Source organism: Hoplias malabaricus, chromosome 17 (assembly GCF_029633855.1).
Source record: "Hoplias malabaricus isolate fHopMal1 chromosome 17, fHopMal1.hap1, whole genome shotgun sequence".
In the NCBI taxonomy this organism is placed as follows: Eukaryota; Metazoa; Chordata; class Actinopteri; order Characiformes; family Erythrinidae; genus Hoplias; species Hoplias malabaricus.
In genome coordinates, this window is record NC_089816.1 from 4,375,758 (window position 1) to 4,393,544 (window position 17,787).

General features: G+C 37.5%; 1 protein-coding gene across 2 annotated transcripts in view; it reads left to right on the forward strand.

Annotated features, from left to right (window-relative positions):
* Positions 1-15,963, forward strand: part of gdpd2 (glycerophosphodiester phosphodiesterase domain containing 2) — a 29,190-nt gene extending 13,227 nt beyond the window's left edge. For both annotated transcript variants that reach the window (XM_066648570.1, XM_066648571.1), the window contains exons 2-15: positions 768-950; positions 3,592-3,695; positions 3,970-4,063; positions 4,167-4,226; positions 5,526-5,624; positions 5,895-5,988; positions 7,152-7,291; positions 7,811-7,893; positions 8,488-8,647; positions 8,737-8,937; positions 10,110-10,258; positions 10,852-10,999; positions 12,344-12,426; positions 13,665-15,963. In XM_066648570.1, the coding sequence (XP_066504667.1) occupies positions 867-950; positions 3,592-3,695; positions 3,970-4,063; positions 4,167-4,226; positions 5,526-5,624; positions 5,895-5,988; positions 7,152-7,291; positions 7,811-7,893; positions 8,488-8,647; positions 8,737-8,937; positions 10,110-10,258; positions 10,852-10,999; positions 12,344-12,426; positions 13,665-13,737 (1,572 nt within the window). In that variant the 5' untranslated portion in view covers positions 768-866 and the 3' untranslated portion in view covers positions 13,738-15,963. The remainder of the gene's footprint in view (positions 1-767; positions 951-3,591; positions 3,696-3,969; positions 4,064-4,166; positions 4,227-5,525; positions 5,625-5,894; positions 5,989-7,151; positions 7,292-7,810; positions 7,894-8,487; positions 8,648-8,736; positions 8,938-10,109; positions 10,259-10,851; positions 11,000-12,343; positions 12,427-13,664) is intronic.
* Positions 15,964-17,787: the final 1,824 nt, after the last annotated feature.

Genomic DNA, 17,787 nt, shown 5'->3' on the forward strand with positions numbered 1-17,787 from the left:
TTGATTGGCAGTCACTTTCTGTGTGGATGCACCAAGTAGTTGAATTCACTAATAATAAGGGGTATCTTTTAAACATTTTGGGCATACGATGTATATCATAGAAAAAGCCCTGACAGTATTTGCTGATAACTGTCTCCGTTTAATGCAAATGGGGCCTTTAGAAAATGAAGGACTTATAAAGAGAAATATACACATGAATTAAAGCATGCAGGATACATTAATAAATCACAGTATACTGCTCAAATGAACCCTCAACTGATTACAGTGAGGAAAATTATTATTTTAATGTAACAAATAACGTAAAGCATAAAGTGTACATGTGTGGAGATAAACAAAAAAGGATTATTGTTATTAGCAGATGAGTCATGAAGTCATGAAGAGTTTTCACATGGGATGTGGGTGTAAAAGGATTTCTTAATTCTAAAGAAGCAATGAATGAACAGGTGTCTACAAGCGTTGCCTTATGTACTTTCTTATCCTATCCATCTATCTGTTTATCTGCTTAACTAATCTCACCTGCTTATCTTTCAATCTATCCGATCACCCATGCATCCAGCCAATCAAAATAGCTGACCAGTCTAGGCTTGTAGGAGCTCTGGGGAACTGAAGTTTGAAGTGAGTCTGGAGTGTGTGTGTGTGTGTGTGTGTGTTTCTCTCTCTGTGTGTGTGTGTGTGTGTGTGTGTCTGACATTTGGGGTCTAACTCATGAACAGGTTTAACTTCTTTTATTTATGTTTCTCAACTTTTTTTTTTTTCCTCTTGTGCAGATGTGAGACACCTACAAACGAGAATCCAGATATATACCCGAAGGAGGTTCCTTGATCCTTCATTTCTTGTAGATTAATTTTCATCAGGCTCTGGAGATAATGCGCTCACAGGAGACCATTTTCCGCATCTGCCTCAGAGGGATCAATAGCTGCAACTGGAATCGCAAGACAAACAAGAAAAGAGTGAGCATCTCTTTCAAACACTATGAAAATGAAATGAAAATTTAAGTGGAAAAATCTCAAATCTAATCAGTATATCAATAATATTTCTAATTTTCTGGGATGAGAAATCTGAGATGGGATGTTGTAAGAAAATTGAGATTATTCAACCTTATTCATTTCAGGTATAATTGCCTTTATCTGATAAAGACGCCTTATTCCACAGGGAGATAATGAATTTTGTTTTTTAAATAGCAAAATGATCAGCATTTATTCTTGAAGCGCTTTACTTCAGGTACGGTCCTTTAGAGTGATGTTGCTGTAAGGACTTAATTATCTCTCAATGTGGACTATTTTATAAACTAGTGCTTCTATGTCCTAAGACTGTATATAAAATGAATGTAACTGCAGTGGGAGGTGATACAAATATATTTTCTAACTGAGAGTACAGAAGAATACTTATGAGAGCCCCATCCTGACTGACAGCTTTAGTACCTTTTTCTTAGAGTGTACTAAGAAGTAAATTATTACAGTTTAGAGAAATAGCCTTTGATGTTGGGTAATAGCTGGAGATGATTAGATCATTACAACAACTGACAGAATTGGAGCAGGACTCGGGAATGTCTCTTAATGACCGCACATCGTTTGTGTTCTCCCATTCATTGAATACGGTCTTGGATGGATGCTTTAATGGTAAAAGCTATGTTAATTGGATGCCTGATGACTGGAATAGAGAGAATCTTTGTGCCTAATTAGGGATGTATTCAGAAATTTCTAAAACTCAGTGTGAAGGGACTAATTTGAGGTCTTCTGCAGGTCTCAGTAGTTTGGGGGGTATTTCGTGTCTCATCAGAGTTTTTCATAAGCAGGCGAAACTCGACATGAGGAAACAGTGGCATGGCTCCAGGGGCCACACACGTACACACTCCATTTACCCACTTTCATGTGAAGACACAACAAGGGTGCTTGTTGAACTAAGTTCTTAAAGAAAGGTTCAGGGGATTTTGTGGTTATGATTATTTTTTTCCCCTAAGAATATTTGCCTTGGGTGCGCTTTTCAACTGCACTTGCCTAAAGGGAAGAAGTATAGAGAATTTCTTTACCTGAAGTGTATAAGTTGGCTTTAAGGGCATTTCTGGCAGGTCTACTGTTGGTGGTATTAAAAACCTTCAGTGACTATCCAGGGGTTTAACAAATATCAAACCATCGTCAATAAGGGAGCGTTGATCCTTACATCCACACATCACATTGTACTTTGGAGCAGGAATTCTCAACTGGTCTCAGCCCGGGACCCACATTTTCTCAGTGTCATTAAGTTGTGACCCCCTTTTACAGAAAACAAACCAAAAAAAATATTTTTGAAAAATAGCCTTATTTAAAAACACATTTAAACATGCATATGCATGCAAAGTGAATTTAAGAGTAATTTTTTAAGAAACTGAGGAGGAACATGTATAAAGTTACATTAAATATCAAAACTGCACAATAATAATAATTAGGGATTAGATATTTCACTTCTCTGCATATCACTGCATTCAGAGTACATTCCCAGTAAACAAGGAACGTCCATGGACGTTCAAAATAGGTCTAAAAGTAGTCTGTCCGTCAAGGACATATTTTAAACGTCAATGGACGTCCAAATTCCATCTTAATAAGTTAGTTAAGTGGTGACCAATCGATAACGTCAGTGGACGTCCAAAACGCGTTTTATACAAGTAATTTATTTCGCGACCAATTAATAACGTCAATGGACGTCCAAAATACGTCTAATAGTCGTCTTTTCAATGTCTGTGTTTGGACGTCTTTTCAGCTTTCATTTTCAACCTTAAGAGAACGTTGATTAGACGGCAGTCATTACGTTATTTCAACGTTGAATCAACGGCTAAATGTTTATTGGGTTAGTAAGAAACTGAGGAATGAGGACTATGCCAACTGCATGTATAAAAGTTACTACAATAAATTTAAATATTTAAATTTAAATAACCTGCATAAAATAAATAAGGCTACAAAACAAGATGCTTTCACCTAACCTGTCTTTTGTGGAAGTCAATGAGACATTTTGGCATGTACTTTAATTTTGATCAGAGTTTCAAAGTCTGGGGTGACAGTAGACAGAGTTACTCTCAGGTCCTGCTCAGTGTTTAACCTGCGCGCATCTGACGCTGCCTCTCTCTGTCTCTCTTTTTTTTTCCCCCCAAGATAAAAGATGAGTACAAAATCATTCATTCATTCATTGTCTATAACCACTTATCCAGTTCAGGGTTGTGGTGGGTCCGGAGCCTACCCGGAATCACTGGGCGCAAGGCAGGACAATACACACTCACACCTAGGGACACTTTTTGAGTCACCAATCCACTTACCAACGTGAGCCATAAGTGGCAAGCCCCTTGCTACCCACAGACAAAAGGGTAACTAAGGGCAAGGGCTTTCCAACTCAAAATAACCAACCTTTCAGTCGTCAGACAACACACATCAGTCTGTCTTTTTCTAACTGACAGAAAAGAGCCTTCACAGATTGTGATGACAGATTGATATATTTGTTTATGGGGGGGGGATTATAGGTTTTGATACCAGTTTGAGCCGAGTTATTGCCACAAGTTAAAGTGACATGTAGAGACTTGCACTGTTTTTATTACTATCTGTTTTCTCTCATTCTCCTTTCCAGTACTCTTGCTGCTGGTTCTCATTCCTCGCTCTGGTGTCCAGTCTGGCACTAGTTTGGCTGTATATCTGTTTCATCGCTTATAATGAACACAATGATTTCAATGGGTGAGAAACTTAACACATTTCTTAACACACTTCTCTGGTGCTTCTGAGTCACAAAAAAACATCAGCATGAGGAAACACTTGACACACAGGCACAGGTTTATTGGAAGTAGTGTGGAGTTTCTTCTTAATTCTCTCTCCTCAGAGAGTTTAAGAAGAAGTTATTAATTTCTCCAGTTACCCCTTAGATCAGGTGACTTGATCAGATAATGACTCTTTGTTATTATTATAGTAATTTAAGCTAAAACTCTTTGATTTTGTTGTTTTTGTTCAACAGGAAATTTTTTCAAAAGCTCAGTTTTTGGGTCAACTGGTACATGGTTATCATCATTGTGTCTGCAGTTCTGGCCATATACTGCCTCCTTCTATTGGTGAGACTAGAGAATAAAGTAATGTGTTTTATGCACTGTATTTTCATTGAACTTGTGATTGTTTATTTATTAAAATATTAATTATAAAACTTGTTCTTTTCAGATATTTTCATTGTTCCAGTTTGCCATTAAAGAGCCCTTGGATTTACACTGGTTTCATAAGGTACTACAGCCATGTAATTAATGTTAAGATGTACTTCAGATGTCAGATTTTAATTTTGTAACTCCAATACATAATTCATTTATTTGTTAACATTTGCAAATATAATATTTGTTCATTCTCTACCATATTTAACACTGGTCAGTTTCTGACCTCATGAATGATTATTTCTGGTCTAAATACCGTAGCCCATCTGTTAACGGACAGTTTGTGTTATGCACTACAGGGTGGGCCATTTGTATGGATACACCTTAATAAAATGGGAATGGTTGGTGATATTAACTTCCTGTTTGTGGCACATTAGTATATGGGAGGGGGGAAACTTTTCAAGATGGGTGGTGACCATGGCGGCCATTTTGGATCCAACTTTTGTTTTTTCAATGGGAAGAGGGTTATGTGACACATCAAACTTATTGGGAATTTCACAAGAAAAACAATGGTGCCTGTGCTAGCATTTCTCCTGCGGTGTTGCTATCAGTGTGTGAAGAGTGGGAGAAGAGGGTTGCATTGACAATCCAACACAATGGGCAGCACTTTGAACAAATTTTATAAGTGGTCAGAAACTTGTAAATAACTCATGAAAAAATAAAGTTACGTAAAAACCAACACCATTATTTTTCTTGTGAAAATCACAATTAGTTTGATGTGTCACATGACCCTCTTCCCATTGAAAAAACAAAAGTTGTATCCAAAATGGCCACCGACTTCAAAATGTATCCATATAAATATATGTATCCATATAAATGGCCACCCTGTATATTTTTTGACAGATGAATTCCAATCAATACTCTGAATTTCTAATGCTTCCATATGTCTATAAAAATATAGATTAAATAATAAAAATACACAGCAAGCTGTTTCTTTAAACAAATTAGAAGGGATAAATGTTTTTGTCACAAAACAGTGTGAAACTAATGAAGAAGGACAAATGAGGAGTTATTAAATATTGTTAAACAATCCTAGCTGTCATGTTTGGTGTTGAGTTGTTAATATTCAGTCAAATAATGTTTGAAGATTTTTTTTATTATTGCTAGAATATTTTTCTCCAGATTAACAATGTAATATGTAATGATTTTGTCATTTGCTTTACCTCCACTGTTTTTTCCCCAAATCTATTTTTGGTCACTCCCTGTAAAGGTTTTTGCTTCTTTTCAACAGATAGCAGTGAGGCATATTTTATAATTTTAAGGAGACAGAATAAAATAAATTTGGGGACTTCCCAGGTCCACAAGGATAGAATTTGGTAACACTAATTGCTTTTGTCGTGCTTTTATTTCTGAATGGTGCTTTCTCCTTGTGTAGGTGTTCCTGATTCTGGGTCTGATTATAGTGGTAATTGGCACAGCTGCTATAAGCCTTGAATGGAAAGAAGAATGGAGCACTGTTCGTTTATCATTGCAGGTGAGGAGTCATGTTGGAGAATAACACATTATATCTGATGTCACTTGACTGTAGGTGTTTGTTCATATGGCCTCTACATAAGCCTTTCATGACATCTCATAACTCTACATTAACATCTACAAAGGATTGTGTCAGTTGATGAAAAGCATGTGTAGGAATCATGAAGCCTTAGGGCCGAACACTTACAATAAAACATTACTCTCTGTCTTTATGAAAAATAAGCTCAACACTGATGATATATATCGAATTTTTTTCTCTCCTCTCCCACAGGCCACTGCTCCCTTTCTGCAGCTGGGAGCAGTTGTTGCCTTGACTTTGGTCAGCTGGCTGGTGTTCCACAGTTACCACAAAACTCAGAGTACTGGTCAGTATCAGCCTTGTTTCACAACATTCATTAATTCACTCATTATCTGTAAGCGCTTATCCAGTTCTGGGTTGCGGTGGGTCTGGAGCCTAACCGTAATCTTTGGGCACAAGGCAGAAACACACCCTGGAGGTGGCGCCAGTCCTTCACAGAGCAACATACACACACATTCACTCACAGACTCACACACTCATACCTACGGACGCTTTGTGAGTTGCCAATCCACCTACCAACGTGTGTTTTTGGACCGTGGGAGGAAACCAGAGCACCTGGAGGAAACCCACGCAGACACATGGAGAACACACCACACTTCTCACAGACAGTCACCCGGAGGAAACCCACGCAGACACAGGGAGAACACACCACACTCCTCACAGACAGTCACCTGGAGGAAACCCACGCAGACACAGGGAGAACACACCACACTCCTCATAGACAGTCACCCGGAGGAAACCCATGCAGACACAGGGAGATCACACCACACTCCTCACAGACAGTCACCTGGAGGAAACCCACGCAGACACAGGGAGAACACACCACACTCCTCACAGACAGTCACCCAGAGGAAACCCACGCAGACACAGGGAGAACACACCACACTCCTCACAGACAGTCACCCGGAGGAAACCCACGCAGACACAGAGAGAACACACCACACTCCTCACAGACAGTCACCCGGAGGAAACCCACGCAGACACAGGGAGAACACACCACACTCCTCATAGACAGTCACCCGGAGGAAACCCATGCAGACACAGGGAGATCACACCACACTCCTCACAGACAGTCACCCGGAGGAAACCCATGCAGACACAGGGAAAACACACCACACTCCTCACAGACAGTCACCCGGAGGAAACCCACGCAGACACAGGGAAAACACACCACACTCCTCACAGACAGTCACCCAGAGGAAACCCACGCAGACACAGGGAGAACACACCACACTCCTCACAGACAGTCACCCGGAGCAGAACTTGAACCCACAACCTGAACAATCTTTATGATTAATGACATATTTGTTATGTGGCCAGACATATTTGGACACCATTACACCCTTATTGTATGAGCATTTGGGCCATCCTGTTCCAAAACCATGGCTTTTAAGTTAATCTTTTGCCTTTTGTTTTTTTTGTGTGGGGTGGGGTGGGGTGTGGGGACAGTTTCTAAGGTGCTGATAATTGGAGCATTATTGGCAGTTTCAACTGGAATTTTCATCAGTCCTCTTTGGATTAATTCTCCATGTGTCATTGAAACACTATACCCGAAACCTGCTCTGGTTGGACACCGTGGTGCACCTGTGGTAAGGGTTACTTTTCAGGGAATATTTATCCAGTGGATGTAAAATTGTATCAGTTTACACCTGCATGCACCTTCAAAGACAGTGTTTTGGATCAGTGGGTTTCTGCACTAATGTTTCATTCTGATCAGTGCAGCATGACATTTTTATTTTTTTTAACAATGTCAGTTTGACAGTTTCACAACATGAATCATATGTGGTTATTTCATTGAGGCTTTGTGGCATCAAGCCCAGATTGTAGGCTGTCACTATGAGCCAAAGTCAAAGTATCACAATCCTTTTTATACCACAGTGATCTATAGGCTCAGTAGGACCAATTACACTAAGCACTGTGAGCAGAAACCCTCACACAGTGATGTTCTATGTACTGGTTTATCTACAAATAGATCATTACATCCTGAAAAAAAAAACATGGTGGCATGATGTTTGTTGGATGTGAATAAGGACATTTAGGGCAAGGATATTTCTATGTAATATTTTGGAAATATCTATTTAAACATATATTTGACATGCTGTGTTCAGCTGGCTCCAGAAAACACAATGATGTCATTCAAGAGAAGCATGGAATGCAACGTCACAGCCTTTGAGACAGACGTACAGCTCAGGTATTTCAGTAATAAAACATAACAATGAAAACAACACCCTCTAACCCTCTGTTACCCCTTTACCATGATGTGATTCAGCGAGGCCTAACGGACAGGTTGATTTGGCAATGACTAAAGTGGGGGGATATTTGGTTTAAAAAATCATAGTAAAATATGTAAATAATGTAAATAACTTTATGAAACTTTTATATCAGATGTTTCAGGAGCTAAATATCAAGCAAAAAAGGGGGGAGAAAAACTACTTTCAAGAATTTGTGTCCTTGGTTACCAAACTAATCCGGTTTCCTTCTCTTCTGTTAAAAGTAAAGGGTGTGTAATATAATGATTAACATTTCCTTGTCCTTTTCTTTGGGATATTTTTCAGCCATCAATTTTAGAATAAGAAAATATTAAATATCTTGATTTGTGCTTTTTTTAATCTGACTACAGTAAAATGTAGAGTTTGGACATCATTGATGTCTGGTTCAATTTAAATGTTAAACATTGTTTTTATCTTGAAACATAAATTTTCTTGTCATATTTGGTCACTTCACATAAAATAAACAAATACTCAGTAGATTTGGGTGCAAATTCTTTCTCTATCTCTTTTTCTAGCAAAGACAAGACGCCTTTTCTTATGCATGACCATGGCACAAATTTTCTAAAGAGGACGACAAATGCAGACGTTATCTTTCCAAATCGAATGTATAACCAGAGCACTGACTGGACCTGGCAAGAGCTGCAGATGTTAAATGCAGGAGAATGGTTCATAAAGGTAAAGTGAGGAGTTGTTTTTGTGCTGAAATATTTAGGCTGAAGGTTTATTCTACATCTTAAGTGGTGAATATTCTTTTGCCCATGCAGAATGACCCTTTTTGGTCAGTGTCGTTACTATCAAAAGAGGAGAGGCAACGTACTTCCAACCAGACAGTCCCATCTCTCTCTGAGCTTTTAGACCTCGCTAAGGAACACAACATCCCCATCATCTTTGACTCAAAGAATGACAATGATGACTGCAGCTATACAGTGGAGACAATCCTGAACTCTGGCATCTCGCGTGATTTAGTGAGTTAATTATAAAGATGTACTTTCAGATTTCTCTTCAGTCTTCTTATAATTATACCTACTACTTTATTTACATAGATGAGCGACGTGATTTAAACAACTACCATGTGCAGTGAAAAACAATGATTTTCTTGTTACCATAGCACCTGCCAAGGTCATTTTAACTGTTGATGCTCTTTCTGAAGTGTGTGCTGATGCAACCTTCATATGTCTTGCTGGTGTAACATAGTGTTTGTGTAATATACTACTGGAATGGGTGTTTAGACATCCACATATCATATCATATATACCATGACAGACCCTGCATTTGCACGTTATGCTGGTAAAGCATGCTTCCTCTTACAAATCCACCCAAGCTGAAAGATTAACACATCAGAACACAATACGAGATTCCACACTTGGGTGTTTTTCAGACAAGCTGACGACCCCTGAGAAGACTCTGCCATTTGTGGATATTGTGTCCTTTAGCTTTCTCTGTGCATAATTTTGACTTGGCTTGCATTTATGGAAACAGGGACAGTTGTTTTTTATTGGCAGTATTTTTTCTAAAGATTTCTTTTAAAGAAGCGGATTGCAGTGCAGTTCTGTCTGAGGGATTGAAGGTCACAGATATTCACTTGGTATACACAGAGAATTCTTTGGATATCCTAGGTCTTTTGGTGAGGAATCAATACACAAACTCTTTTAAATAGTTTTGTTTAACGGTTGGGATATTCAGAGGATTTTTTATTTGCTTGTTTGGCAAGATGGCAAAGCTTCACACTTCTCTTTTCATAACAAAGGGGACCTTTCCTGAACATTAATTTTTATGTCCAAACATGATTGAATCACCTCTAGATATTTATATTTGCAAAAATGTGAGAAAAAAATTAGGTCAATATAGTAAAACACTTAAAATGTATTTATTTTTATTATTATTACAAGTCAAAGTGAATGTAAAAATCATTGCTTTCTGTTTATTTTTATTTTTTTTCCACTTCATATACTATACATTTTGGGACTGAGGTTTGTGAAAGACACCCAGCTGCTGGTGGTATGTAGCTGAAATTTGATTATAGATAGAGCCCCTTCATGCATTGCAGGAATGAAATGATTCGCTTCTTAATTCTGAATGTGAAAGCTTGGGTCTATGATACAACTCCTGATTTGTGTGCTTCTTGTGTTTCTCACAGATTTGGTTGCTTCCTAAAGCATGCAGGGAATATGCTAACAAACATGGTCAAAGATTCCAGCAGGTCTACAGCGATGCGTCTGAAATGGAAGCAGAGAATGGGACGTTTTTAAATATGAAATACAACAGTCTGAGTGCTAAGGACATTAGGTGTGTATCAGGGGTTTTTACACATTCATGTGGCGTGTAGGGACATGAATGCTGGCTCAGAGAAAGCTAGCTACATAAGAAGTGTTGTCTTACACCCTGAGGGAAAGTGGGGCTCAGATCAAATTAATAAAAAAAAGATATCTATTGTGAGATATAGAGAGCTGATAAATGATATTTCAGTGAGTAACTTAATGCCAGGCACTTTGTGTGTGTGAATTTGCACCACATACATTTTTTTTCTCTGATACAATTCATTACGTGTTTTAATGCCCGAAAGAATAAGTTGTCACCAACTTTTAAAGGAGCAATCAGTTAATACATGAGAAAGAAAGATTTCTAAAAGTTATTTATAAACAAAGTGCTGTGTGCTCTCTGATTTAACCAGTTTACCCTCTATATAGCAGACCCCCCACCCCCCACTTGGAGGTAGCCATGTTTACAATATGTTTAGTACAGAATCTCTGATTTATTCCATCCACTAGGCGTGATTATAGTTTTAAAACCATTAATAAAAATGCAGAGAATGAGGATACTTCAATTTAGTTTTGGTTTGAATTTGTGTGTATATAACGTGTGATTTCTCATGTATACAGAGAGTATCGCCGCAAAAATGTGAGAGTCAACATGTGGGTAGTGAACGAAAGCTGGCTCTTCTCTTTGCTCTGGTGCTCAGGGGTCAGTTCAGTGACCACAAACAGCTGCCACCTCTTCAGAGACATGTCGCAACCTGACTGGCATTTGGTGAGAACCTTTCTGTCTATTCTAATTTCCTTAATCACTGTAACATTCTCAAATTAATGATGATTGACAGCTCCATTGTACAGCAGCATGGAGGAGCGTGCATATTTATAAACAAAGGAAATAAATGTAACCAAAATAACTTTGGACCAGTGCCGGTAAAAGGAGGTTTTCTGTCAAGAGATGATTATTTATAAACAAAAGCAAAGAGAAACTAGGCAAACCTAGTTTTGCAGGACCCCCATTAGCCATATAGCCATTGTCACGGAGGCGTTTCTTTGTATAAATGTGGCACCAGTGCCTTTCTTGTTCATTTTATTTAAAGATAAATACTAAATTATCTACCACCAAAGAACAAAGAAGATCAAGAATGTTTTGTTGATTTTAAGAATCGCAATTAATTATTTATTCAATGTAGCTGGTTAGAGTAATACATGTGAAATTTAAGGAGGCTGTATGTGCAGCTATATGGAGCTTTATAAAAACACACACAAATCTCCACAGACATCTCCACAAATGTCTCCCCACCATTTCCCTTTACGATATTTCAGGCAAAGACATACATTCACGTGGAATAAGAAAAATTCACCAGTCTTCCACTCTCTGTGAGATATGTGTGTTAATGTTGCTGAGTTCCGAGCCGTCCTGCTGAGCTTATGAACTAACCAATGCCTAGCCAAGGCTCTGGCCAGCAAGCCAAGCACAGCCCCAGAAACACACACAAACAGAGCGTATTCCTTTCTTACTTCTTATTATTCAGCCACGGTTCACTCTGAAGAATCTACTGTTCTTTGGTTCCGGCTGGGAACAAATTTTTCCTGTTTGCGAACCAGTTTATGTAAATGGAAACACGCCAAATGGTTCAAAATTTACTTCACACACTATGTGAAATATGACTTAACTAACAGTTCCTACTCACGCATGCGCGTTTCAATATTAGTAGTCAGTCAGTCAGTAATACAATTGCATTTTCAAGTTTTAAATAATCTCTGGATAATGTCAAATTAATGTAAAAATTACTTGCAACTGTGTGTTCCAGTCAGTAACGTTTTAGGGCCATATTATCCCTGAACTAAATATTTTATCTAAAAAAAAGTATCTTAACAGAAGAAAGAAAAAATGTCTAACTTTAAGTGTAGGTTGATTTGAAGTTTACAGGTATTTCTGACATTTGCTGTAGGTCATTTGTAACAAAGTATAGATATACATTAATTAATTATGTAAGAAAATTGAAAGCACGTTTTTATTCCAACAGTGACACTGTCTTTTTAAGAATGTGCTTTACTGATATTTTCAGGATGACAGTATTAATACGTATGTGTTCTTGTAACTATTTAACCCCCCCAGACTCCTTTGATGTATAATGTCATCTGGATCACTGTTGACCTGGTCTCATTGTTTATGATGGTCATTCTCTTTCTTTTGCAACGGTAAGAACTGTGATACAGCACAGATTTAGTCCTGATTTCAAATCAATAAACTCATACTTTTTCAGCTGTTACGTAAAGATGTCATCACAGACAAGTGATAGGCAGAAAACATTTTTTTTAGAAAACCAATAGGTTTTCTTCTGTTTGTTGATTGATTAGTATGAAAAGGACGCCATTTATGTCAATTTTGTATGTAATAATGTTACATTATTATTTGTGTACATTTGGACAAAGGTAAATCCTCTTATTTTTAAAAATTCCTTCATTTGGCATTAGTTGAGATGTAAGCAAAATTATTTAAAAGTAAATGCAGGTGAATTCTGTTTCCTATCACTGACACTGTGAAGTTTAAGTGGAACATACAATTTTACAACAGAGCACACTGAATGACTTTGTTTTAAATGTATAATTACGCAAGACATTTTGAGGGAAAAAAATTGCCTTCCTTTTGAGCAGGTAAATGTAAACTCAGCACAGGACTTTGTGTAATTATTGAAATAAACTAAATACTGAAATGAAATAAACTTAGCCCAAAAAGTAAGTACATTTTTGTTTGGTGGATTATTTGTTTGTTGTAACAAAGCTTCTTGGCAATAAATCTTATACCATTGGAAACCCTGTCATTTTTCCTTTTAAACGGTGCCACATTTGGGATTAACATGCATTTGTGGGATGAGCTGAGCTGAGCATGTGGGTTGCGCCAATGAAAAATTTGCCAAATCCTCTCTGCCAATGCCAAACAGCTTATTCTGCGGTTGTTACTGACACTTGTTTTGAGCTTCTGGTACCCCCAGGTGCTGCCAGTCAGGTGCCATCACCTATGAGCATGAGCCCTGCTACAGTGGTCAGCAGGTGTCTGCTCCATGAATCGACATGCCACTTTTGACTGATCTGGATAGGGCCTGTGCCATAGGGCAACTTTAAGCTGGTGTTCCGCAAACTCAAGTTGCGGCATTATATGAGTGAGCTCTAGTACTATCTCCAAATGGAAGGCCAAGTTCCATATAATGTCTCCTACAGATTTGCAAGGTCAAGGTTCACAGGATGGTATAGCCAATTAACAGACAGAAATCAACAGGCTTTCCAGCAGTATAACATTTATTGCCAAGAAGCATTTTTACAACAAAGAAATAATCTACCAAACACAAATTCCTTGCTTTCTGTGCTAAGTTTATATACTGTATACATATTTAATAGCAACTTCTTTATAGTCAGTACGTTTCTGTTTCTTTGTACAGGAGAAAGAAGACAAGGAACCAAAGTCACCTGGAAAGAGATATTCCCCTTCTAAAACAGAGTATTTCTAAATAATTATAAAAGCACATGTTAAATTTTGTACCAGTCAACATTTTTGAATCTGATTTAATAACATTTCAAAGCATCCCATAATAATGTGAAGTAGCCCTCGATTTTTAAAAAAAGACAAGAAATAAGTACAGTTACAGGTTTGTGGAAAGGTATGTAGAAAATGAGATGTCGAAAAGTCTTGACACACATTTTTGAGGAATAAATAATGTAAAAATGTTTGTACGCCCAAGGCTGGGAGGTTAATTATTTAAATTCTTTCTGGAAGACACATACTTTGACAAGTTTTGACATGGCTGTGCAAAGAGATACGCAACTTTAGTCCTATCACAGGGAGAATGTAAGTTCAATCCCTGGTAATGCTACAGCCTCACTCTCAGTGGGCAAGTAGGATGGCTTTTCCACATTACCCAGCATTCTGCATGAAGCTGGCCATTGATGGTGTCCATTAGTTGATATAACAGATTTTTACAGTTATTCTTGTCTTCCAAATGTGTTGAGCTTGAATTATTTTGGAATTGGGGATAAAAAAAATGAAAGATACGTGAAATTTTGAACTAAGGTCTTAGACGTTTTGCGACATTTCAAATTTTCTGGCTTGTTTCCGAATGTGGTAATCCACTCAGTGTGAAACCAGACGCTGATATTTTGGTTTCACTTTAGTTTATTTTCCTGATCATTTGTGTAAAGTTTATTACATTCCAAAATCTGCTGACTTAAATCATACTTTCTTTGATTTTTCTTGTTTCTTAAAGATAACATTTTTGGTTCCTCTTGAGAGAATAATGTTATATAATGTACAGTTTGCAGATTATATTATTATAGTAGCATCATTCTAATCTCCAAAAGGGAAACTGAAGTGTCATAATTCTTCAAACATATAAAAACAAGAACAATCTGAAACTGAAATCATCAAATCAGAATATCCTTGTTTGGGGATTTACAACACAATAATCAGTAGAAAAACACCTCATTAATTGTAATGTTCATAAACAAGTTATTGGTTGATACATGTGCATCAACAGAGAAGAACCATGGTTAAAAAGTTGTTTGTGTTTTACAGCAATATAGATATATAATAAACATTTTATGACCTATTCTCTTCACCGTCTCAGCTTTTAATGAGTCACTCCTCTGTTACTGTAAGTTGACTAATGGACACTCCTAATGAAAACTGTAAATGCTTCCCTTGTGACTGTCACTTTTCAAAATTACATGAAGAAATGTACATAAACCCAACAGATTTTGCAATGGGCAAATGAACATTATGTGAATGTGGTGAAAAGTAAAAAATATAAGCTCCTATTATTTTGGAGAGTAATGATTTATTAAAGCATTTATTCAGATGAGAAAGTGATATGTTCTGACAACAACTCCTGTTTAAGTGGCAGTTCTTACATTTAGAAGAAACATTGTTACATGGATCTGGTTGTAGCCTGAACTGAGATTGAATGGTTTGACTGTTGTTTTTGGCTGAATCTGTAGCTGGTCAAGTAAAACACTCTCTGTTTATCATCCTCTGGGTTCGGATGTAACCTCCACAAAACATACACCAGGGTTTTGCTAAAGTCCTTTTTAATTCTCCTCAAGACAGAAATACAATAAATAGACTCTTTTGAGTGGATTTACTTTAATCCTCAGTGTTTAAACACTTCCCCTTGAACCCTGACTGAGAGGGTCAAAACTCTCCAGGAGACAGGGTAATAGTTCTAGTGATTCAGTGCATCCAATGCATCCATAAATACTGTATACTGTCAAAAGAAGAAAAACGCTTTATATTAAAAATGGTAAATTTACAGGCTTTGAATGGGATGATAATGGAAACAATGTATTTATGACTGTTGTATTGTCTATTCCTCATAAATGTTTAACACAGCGTTTTGAGTAGCTGGTATTTTCAAATAATGTCAGAAGTGGATAGACAAGCTTTTGTGTATTTTTTTTTTCCTGAGAGGAGTGCTATAAACACTGTGAATATATGAGCTGTAAATTGGCACTGCCATTTTGTATCTGGGCCAGTGTGATGTACAGTGTGCATTTTCAGAAACAAAAGGTTTTATAATAGACATTAACTGTAATCCTTTGTACATTTACAAATAGAGCATTTATCATTCTTGTATAATATGTTAATGTCATTTTATTTGTTTTTTAACATTTATTTCATTGAATCTGTTTTGTATGTTTTCAGGCAGACATTTTCATTGTTGTGTAAATAAATGATATTGAGTACACCCATCTCCCTGTGTCTGCGTGGGTTTCCTCCGGGTGCTCCAGTTTCCTCCCACAGCCCAAAAACACACGTTGCAGGTGGATTGGCGACTCAAAAGTGTCCGTAGGTGTGAGTGAATGTGTGTGTGTCTGTGTTGCCCTGTGAAGGACTGGCGCCCCCTCCAGGGTGTATTCCCGCCTTGCGCCCAATGATTCCAGGTAGGCTCTGGACCCACCGCGACCCTGAACTGGATAAGGGTTACAGATAATGAATGAATGAATCAATCAATAATAACATGTAGTCTATTTACCTATATCTGTCAAATCAGCCTGTAGCAGGTTAAAACCCTTTACATGCTGAAGTTATAAGCAGTGGTTCCAAGTGGGGCCTGGACTGGTTTATGAATGAGATACTATAGTTGACATAGAGGTTAAAATAGTCTTGTAATAAAAATGGTTATTTTGTCTGCATTAAACCAAATATAAATCAAAGGCAATTCTGCTGCCTTAATGCTGTTGTTTTTATTGTTTGTTACAATTTGAAAACGCTGTGCACCGTGATTCCAGGTAGGCTCCAGACCCACCGCGACTGAACTGGATCAGCGGTTAAAGACAATGAATGAATGAATGAACAATTGAAAAACTCCATGTACCACATTCACTAGTAAAGAATACAAACTCACACTCATACTTAGGACCTGCTCCACAAGGTGTGCTAGTCAGTGCTTTGCATCAAAGACACTTGTGTTCCTTGTTTGGATAAGGTTTTGAGATGATGTCTCTCAACAGCAACAATATTCTAAAAAGGATGATGAAAAGACAAGTTTTTTATGCTTTTTTTACTTCTCTTATTTGGAAAAACTAACACCAGTGAGCCCGCATATAATCATTGATACTGTCACAGTTTCTTTACAAAACCTCATCAGATAAACACACGAAACACACGCAAGAGTTGGCACAGGTATAGTCCTTATCCAAAGGCCAGAGGGCCATAAATGAAGGTTTTGTCACTGTATAAAGATAAACATGTATCAGCATTTTCTGATTTCAGTTTTTACACATGAATAAGGAAAAAAAAATGCTTCCCTGCATTAGTAAGTGAAGGACATGAACACAGTCATCAATGCTTAGCTCAAATTTTTCCAACAATTGACTAAAAAAACTATATTCTAATTATTATATTAATACCTGCTATGATTCCAAAGATACATCTTATATAAAAAAATAAACAACCTTGCAGTTATGCTTGGTTTTTAAGCATTTTAGATGAAAAACGTCTCATAGAACTCATTCAGTCACTCAGCTACTCACAATCATACGTACAAAGAGTTTCCCACATAATCACATTTAGAAACTGCACCACATTCAAATGCTACGATAAAGGATTTTCCAGTTCTCCAAAGGGTTGGGTGAAAGTGCCAAAGTAAAGTGCCATATCCTGAAACTCTCCTAGAAACTGAATCACTACTGCAATAAACTGACCATCTAAACTTTTTCCGGTGGTTGAAGGAGTGTGTATATAATTTTTTAAACATACTGTGTTTCTCACCAAAGTGGTCACTTGTGTTGTACATGATGCAATATGCACAATGAACAAGAAAAGTGAACAAAAAAAGAATGGGGACTGAAGCACATATACCACGAGACTTATAAAATGTCTTCATTCCAGAGTTACTGTTTTATCCTAAGAACCACCAAATTATTTATAAAGATAAACAACACATACATATGACACTGCAGATACTGTCACTGCCACACAGCCCCAGGGTTGCTACCTATGAGGAGGTTGGTGTGCTCTCCTCAGGTCTGCATGGGTTTCCTTTAGCTGCTATAATTTCCTTCCAGATT